Source organism: Sinocyclocheilus grahami, unplaced genomic scaffold, assembly GCF_001515645.1.
Source record: "Sinocyclocheilus grahami isolate Dianchi unplaced genomic scaffold, SAMN03320097.WGS_v1.1 scaffold1147.1, whole genome shotgun sequence".
NCBI lineage: Eukaryota > Metazoa > Chordata > Actinopteri > Cypriniformes > Cyprinidae > Sinocyclocheilus > Sinocyclocheilus grahami.
Genome location: NW_015506326.1, coordinates 262406 through 269942, shown reverse-complemented (window position 1 = coordinate 269942; position 7537 = coordinate 262406). Strand labels below are relative to the sequence as shown.

At 40.4% G+C, this 7537-nt stretch overlaps 1 protein-coding gene across 1 annotated transcript in view; it reads right to left on the bottom strand.

Moving 5' to 3' along the window:
* The window catches only part of LOC107567323 (uncharacterized), a 16767-nt gene extending 10034 nt beyond the window's left edge, over positions 1–6733 (bottom strand). Inside the window, exon 1 of the mRNA XM_016252988.1 lies at positions 6628–6733. Coding sequence (XP_016108474.1) covers positions 6628–6664 — 37 coding nt within the window. The 5' untranslated portion in view covers positions 6665–6733. The remainder of the gene's footprint in view (positions 1–6627) is intronic.
* Positions 6734–7537: the final 804 nt, after the last annotated feature.

Here is a 7537-nt window from a genome sequence, read left to right as displayed (position 1 = left end):
CGGCTAACAGACTGACCAATTCTGAGAACCACATATGAGTGGGCCAAAACGGCACCACCAACAACAGATGTTCACTCTGACCAACCTTACACTGTACAGAATCGTTTGGGAGCAAACGGGTCGACTGGAAGGCATAAGACTTTCTTGGGCTAGAGCATCCACACCCAGAGGCGACGGAGGAGACAAAGAAACCAGAGCGGGCAATGCTCATGCTCTATTTTTTAATATCAGCCAATCGTCAAGGTAACTCAAAACTCAAACACCCCGTCACAACAGGGCCAAGACGCATCCATTCACCTTGCGTTCGAGGCCAGTTCAATGAAAGAATACAGCATTGGCAAGCTTTATTCCAAAAGCAAACCCGAGGAACTTCCTGTGTCTCTTGACGATCTGGATGCAGAAATACGCATCCTTAGATCGATGATCACAAACCAATCTCGGGTTCAGATAGAGACAGGATGAACTTCTGCGTCAGCATCTTGAAATTGCTTACTCCAAGCACAAGGTTAGGTGACACAAATCCAATCAACCAATAGAAGCTGGATGGTGTAACCATACGACAGCCTGATCCTCCCTCATGAGGCCCCGAGACACCTGAGTTGCGGGAAAAACCTCTGAAACTGGATCAATGCTGCGATGACGTCATCGCTATGGGAACGCTATACCATCTCGCCTGACGTACCTAGGATAGCTGGGAGACTGAAGAAGGAGTCTGCTCAAGCGGAAGAGACCCGGGAGCCAAGAGCCATCCTCACGTCCAGACAAGTAGAACTTGATGAAAGTGCTAGGAGAGGACTAACCTGCCACAGCACATACATCTCCCATCAAAGGCCCTTTAAAAGAGCCTGAGAAGAAGCCATACGCACCTCTAGAGGCTAAGTCACACCACGCACCTCATAGGCTAGAGGTATAGTCACTATCTGACCCCACATAGCAGGGGAGAAAGCCTCCAACCACTTGCTGAAAGCAAAACAGAGTCAAAGCAGCCTTAGGATTAACTAGGCCTAGGAAGCAGTAAGACTTAACCAGCCTCGGGGCAAAGTCCATACAAGAGGAGCTGACAGTGCCTGCAGATCCTCAGTCCTCAGATTGTGTCCACTTAAGGGCATACAGCATCTCGTGGAGGGAGCTCTAGAATTAAGAATAGTGTCTGTAATCTCTGCCAAGAGACCGCATTGGCAAGCTTTATTCCAAAAGCAAACCCGAGGAACTTCCTGTGTCTCTTGACGATCTGGATGCAGAAATACGCATCCTTAGATCGATGATCACAAACCAATCTCGGGTTCAGATAGAGACAGGATGAACTTCTGTGTCAGCATCTTGAAATTGCTTACTCCAAGCACAAGGTTAGGTGACACAAATCCAAATCAACGCAAACCAGTCACACTAAAAGTGACAACGTTCCTGAAGGCGCGAAGAACGGTCAAAATCAGTCCGAAATGCAACAAGCGGCGAAACAGCTGATAGAGAGGCAAACACACTTGTAGGTTGCCCACATTCATACACAGTTTCAGCTCAACGCAACAGCGGAGCTGAAAAGAACAGAGTAATTAGTCATGCAAACCACTGCTTGGTAGCATGAAGCACCCAACATCTCTAGTGCACAATAATGTATGCTGCAGTCACATAATGCAGCCAGTCATGTGAAGTGAGTGTTGGTAGCAAAAGCGCCGCATCAATCACATGAAGTAGGCTGACCATGGTGACCATTAATAGTTTGCCATAAGATATACTCTTACACGTGAACTCATTCACACAGTAGCTCAGCTCAGTGCATCTCAGTTGGGATGAGAAGAATAATGATTAGTTATGCAAATAGTGTTGGTAGCCTGAAGTGCCAAAAACCATGTTGCATGACAAATGTGTGTTGCAAAACTCCACAGAGCCAGCTCATTGCACAGAGTACACTATTTGTTCTAGCTCAAAATAGCAGTGGAGCTGAAAGAATAATATTTATTAGCCGGGCAGACTAGTGTTTGGTAGCATGAAGCGCCAAAAACCATAGTGCACGGCAAATGTCAGCTGTGGAGTCCGTGCATAAAAACAGTCACATGAACAAGAGTTGGAAGTGTAAGCGCCAAATCAATGTACGTGCCTTAATTAATGCAGTGCAGGAGTAGAGACAGGAAAAACCCTGCTCACTCTGTAGCCCGAGTCACTATGGCATTAGGTGTAAAACAGCTTGCCATAGGAGTTTACTCTAGATATGCGAGCGTGCCCAGGGATTTGTTTCAGCTCAAAGCATCAGCGGAGCTGAAAGAAAAATTAACAGCCGGGCAGATTAAGGCTTGGTAGCATGAAGCGCCAAGACCATAATGTATGACAAACATCCGCTGCAGGATTCCTAGAGTCTGTGCCTGTAAGCAGTACACGAAATAAGATCTGGAAGCGTAAGCACCAATTCAAATGCACGTGCCTGCATTAGAGAGGAAAACCCGTCTGCTCAACTCTACAACCTGAGCCATGTAGCATTAAATGCTAAAACAGCTTAATGTTTCAGCTCAACGCAGCAGCAGAGCTGAAAGAAATATTATATTACTCGGGCAGACCAACGCTCGGTAGCATGAAGCACATGAAGAGGAGAAATTGCCAGCTCACTGTTATAGCTTGCTATAAGAAATACAATGAAACACAGTGAGCTCTTCCACTTATTTCAACTCGACGCAGCAACGGAGCTGAGAGAAGTAGTCGGGCAACTAATGCTTGGTAGCTCGAAGCGCCAAATCATAGTGCACAACAAACATCTGCTGCAGGACTCCTCAGAGTCTGCGTCTAAAAAGAGTACACGAACAAGAGTTGGAAGCATAAGCGCCAAATCATATGAACGTGTCTGCATTAGTACAGCGCAGCAGGTAACGTAGAGAGAGAGAGGGGAAAAACTGCCTGCTCACTGTTATAGCTTGCTATAAGAAATGCAATGAAACACAGTGAGCTCTTCCACTTATTTGTTTCAGCTCAATGCAGCAGCGGAGCTGAAAGAAATAGTAATTAGTCGGGCAAACTAATACTTGGTAGCTCGAAGCACCAAAAACTAGGGATGCACCGATACCGATATCGGGCCCGATACTGAGCTTCTGTACTCGTACTCGTTAAAATGCCCCGATACCAAACACCGATACCACACAGCATGTGATAAGTGCCATATTCAGACAAAGAAACACCGACAACAGAATGGAGTTATTAGATATTAAAGATGTCTACAAAGTACAGTATATGTATGCAATGAATATAAAACATTCAGCATTAATGCCTGTATTGCTGATTTGCGCCAGCTGGTAAGCAAATCACGCTGAGTGGAATGAGCGCGTGGCGGCACAGATGTGCGAGCTTGTCGAGTGAATATCCCTTTCTCACAGACATCACTGGAAAGTGTGTAGTTCGGTCGGATGTCAAAAAGAAGTAAAACAATGCACAAGTTACTCTGTTGTGTGATCGTTGATGTTCGCTCACTTAGCACGCATCATTTGGATCAAAACTAAATTGTAAATATAAGACAATTTATAGGGGCATTCACTATAAACGTCATTTATTTTTACCCTTAAGCATGTATGACTTTCTGGCAAAAGTGAAACTAATAACAGCCTGTGTGAAATGCGCTAGGCTGTACTGTACTTGTCCCTCTCAGTCTGCTCTAGTACAAATACGTGTGCGCGTTGCACGTGTTTTGCTTGCTTCATGAATGTTTCTGCATTATATGGCTTTGGAAAATAAGTCGCTGCACGCTTCAGATGAAAAAAACGCGACTTCTATTTATGAAAATATCACAGTTAGGAGATTTAAAGCGAGTGGTTCCCTGCATTATTACAGCAAAGCGCGTGATTACAGTACTAAGCCGCCGCAATGGAGCAGCTCTAATGCTATTCAATTAAAGGTGATGTAGGCTAACATAGAGAGAGAGAAAAATTAACAGTGAAAGTAACAAAAACTTGTAAAATAAATTTTAATGGGCATAATTAAGTGTGAAAATAACAGAAGGATATACAGTCAAACCAAAAATTATACAGAGACCAGATATCATTTTTTACATTCTTTTACTAGTGGGAGTAGGACACTATAGTTCATTTATGTAAAGTGAGGATAGCAAAATAAGTGATGTAGGCTAACATAGAGAGAGAGAAACATTAACAGTGAAAGTAACAAAAACTTGTAAAATAAATTTTAATGGGCATAATTAAGTGTGAAAATAACAGAAGGATATACAGTCAAACCAAAAATTATACAGAGACCAGATATCATTTTTTACATTTTTTTACTAGTGGGTGCAGGACACTATAGTTCATTTATGTAAGTGAGGATAGCAAAATAAAGTAAACCGTGACAAATTATGCCCAAAAATTCTTCACACAGTGGACTACCAGTAAAACTGATATAAATTTGGGACTGAAACTGAAAATTAAGTACAGGTTTGCATGAAGCTGGATGAAAGCATGCCCAGGAGACTACAGGCTGTCATTAAGGCTAAGGGTCACCCGACAAAGTATTGATAGTTGTGTAAATAAAAGTGAGGATAGCAAAATAAACTAAACTGTGATATATTATACCCAAAAATTCTTCATACAGTGGACTACTAGTAAAATTTATAAAAACTTGGGACCAAAAATTATTTAGACCGAGTCTGGGAAAAAATTGAAGTTCAGGTTTGCATGAACCCCGATGACAGCATGCCCAGGAGACTACAGGCTGTCATTGAGGCTAAGGGTCACCTGACAAAGTATTGATAGTTGTGTAAATATTGACAGCTGTATGAATAATTTTTGGTTTATTGTAATCCATACCATTCCTTTCTATCTAAGTTATCTGACATTATCAAGCTGAATTTGTTCTGACACAGTTTATCTCTGAGTTCTTGTCATATTTTATTACCATTTTCTAAACTATAGCGAATAAACTGTGATAATGTGAGAAATGTTGAAGGTATCTGAATAAAAAATGTTGGTTTGACTATCTATTTGATATATTAAGTTAACCAACTAACATTATACATACTCTTTTGGTATCTGTACCCAATGTTTTAAAAATGTACAAATGCAATAAAAATATTGGTATTGGTACTCTCGGTATCGGCAAGTACCAAAAATAAAAGTATCGGTATCGGGCGAGTACTGAAAAAAGTGGTATCGGTGCATCCCTACCAAAAACCATAGTGCCCGACTTAACGTCCTAAATATCAGTGTCTCTCATGTTTGTTTAATAAACTTGAGAAACACTTGATCCAGGGAGGGAGTAGAGCAACGGGGATTTTATATCAGTAAACTCGCCCCTCAACCCATAGCTTATATCTACAGCTTGTGTCGCCTGCGAGCTCGAGCCCGCTGTAGGGTATGCATCATCTAATCCGCAGCCGAAAGAATCGATTAGGAGCTTCCGGAGCGGGAATCAGATTTTACTAACCACCTGACTCACGAGGCGCTCTTCTGATGAACGCACGGTCTGGGGAAGAGAGCCAGAGAGAATGGGATTAATTCCGTTCTCTCACTCTCTGTACACTCGGGCTCATCGCCGTCAACCCAAGCGTCGAGCTCGTGCGGTGCCTCGGCAACCGCAGAACTGGACCAGCGGGGGTTGAACGAACATCTATGGAGTCAAAATAATGCCACATATATATGCAAAATAATAAAGTTTTGCAAAAGAAAATAAAGTTTTGCAAACGAAAATAAAAGTATGGAGAAAAAAATAAATGTGTTTTTGCGAACAAAAATAAAGAATTGCAAAAGAAAATGAAGTATTGCGAGAAAAAAAGAAGTTTTGCAAACAAAAATAAAGAATTGCAAAATATAAATGAAACAGCAAAAAAGCAATGATTTTGCAATACATATTTTCCATGGCCATATCTACTAATTTATTTGCAACGCTGCTTTTATTTTGCGTTTCAGTCAAATTTGAGCTTGCAATACCGTTTTTCCCTTTGCGCTTCACGTTTCTGCGCGTCTCGCTTTCTAGCACTGTTTTGACATGGGGGCGGAGTCAAGGGACGGGGGCGTGTCCAACAGGCCTGGGCATGCCTCTCTGGAAGTGACGTCATCGGCCCGAGACAGCTCACTGATCCAGGCACCATCGTTGAGCATACCGGGTGGATCGTTTCCTTTTATTCTCTAGCATTAAAACATGCATGTTTTCATTTTATTAACAAATGCATGTGTGTATTAGCAGTGTTTGCTCAAGTTAAAGAAGTTGTTAACATGAACATCTGCTGTTTATTTCTCTCAATGTGCACACTTTTATAGCATTAAAATGTCTATTGTTTCATTTGGTTAACATTTGGTTTAAAATCTCTTAACCTGTGGGAGGACGCCAGCACACAGAAGCGCTTTGTTTACATGAGTTCAGAGTTAGGCCTACTGCTAGTTTTAATGTTAAAGAATGCAATTAACTTCGTAAACTAACTTGCATCATTAAAAAAAAGGTCTACGACTCAAGCTTCATATCGATCTCGACTTTGTTTTTCATTTACATCCATGTAACATATTTGTAAGTGCGACACACATCGTTGGCTTTTATCGTGTACCAGAGATTATAGCAAATAAACGTCTACAATTGTCAATCAAAACACACTATCTATACATCTCTATCGAATATAAAGTAATTATAGGCGGAAATGGAAGAGGATTAAACATTTAAATGTCTTACCATAGTAAATCAAGAGGCAAATTAAAAGATTCTTCATTTTCAATACTAAAATAATAATAAGAATGCTGATTGTATCAAATAAATGCAGTTTCCTTTGCAGTAATGAAGAACCAAAAGGGAAGCTCCCAGGGCTGCCAGGTCTTCTTCTTTTGTGTTTTATGGCGGTTGGCAAACCAGCTTAAGGTGCATTTCCGCCACCTACTGGGCTGGAGTGTGAGGCCTCGATGAACGAACATATTATATACTACTAATATAATAATAAAAAATATAAATAGAAAACAATTTTTTTTTACATAAATAACATTTAATAATGAAAAACCTAAATTCTTCTAATCAAATCTGTATCTCTCCGATATTTTAGAAGAAAATCATAAACCCTTAGATGTTTCTGTGCATTCTGAAATATATTCATAACTGAAATGTCATTGATTTCCATATCTCTTAGTTTTTCAACAAGTTGCTTTCTTTGTCTATTATATGCCTCACAATGTAAGAGCACATGTTCAACTGTTTCTGTTATTCCACAGTAACTGCAGCTATCTGACTCACTTTTTCCTATTATATGCAATGAATAATTAAGGTTAGAGTGTCCTATACGGATCCTGGTTATCAGAGTATCTTCTCTTCTGTTTCCATATACTTTTCTTTCAATCCCCACTTTCTGTTGAATGATAAATAAGTGTCTCCCTTTTGACTCTTTAACGGACGTAAATTTACTTTCCCTTCAGCCTGAGGCTTATTCATTTCACTTTTGGTGTGAAAAGGCTTTTATATTTGCCAAAAATATATATTTTTTTAAATTTTAAAATAAAACAAGCAAGCCCTGTCCAGATTAAAAAAGTAACGTAACGCATTACTTTCCATAAAAAGTAACTAAGTAACGTAATTAGTTACTTTTTTTATGGAGTAA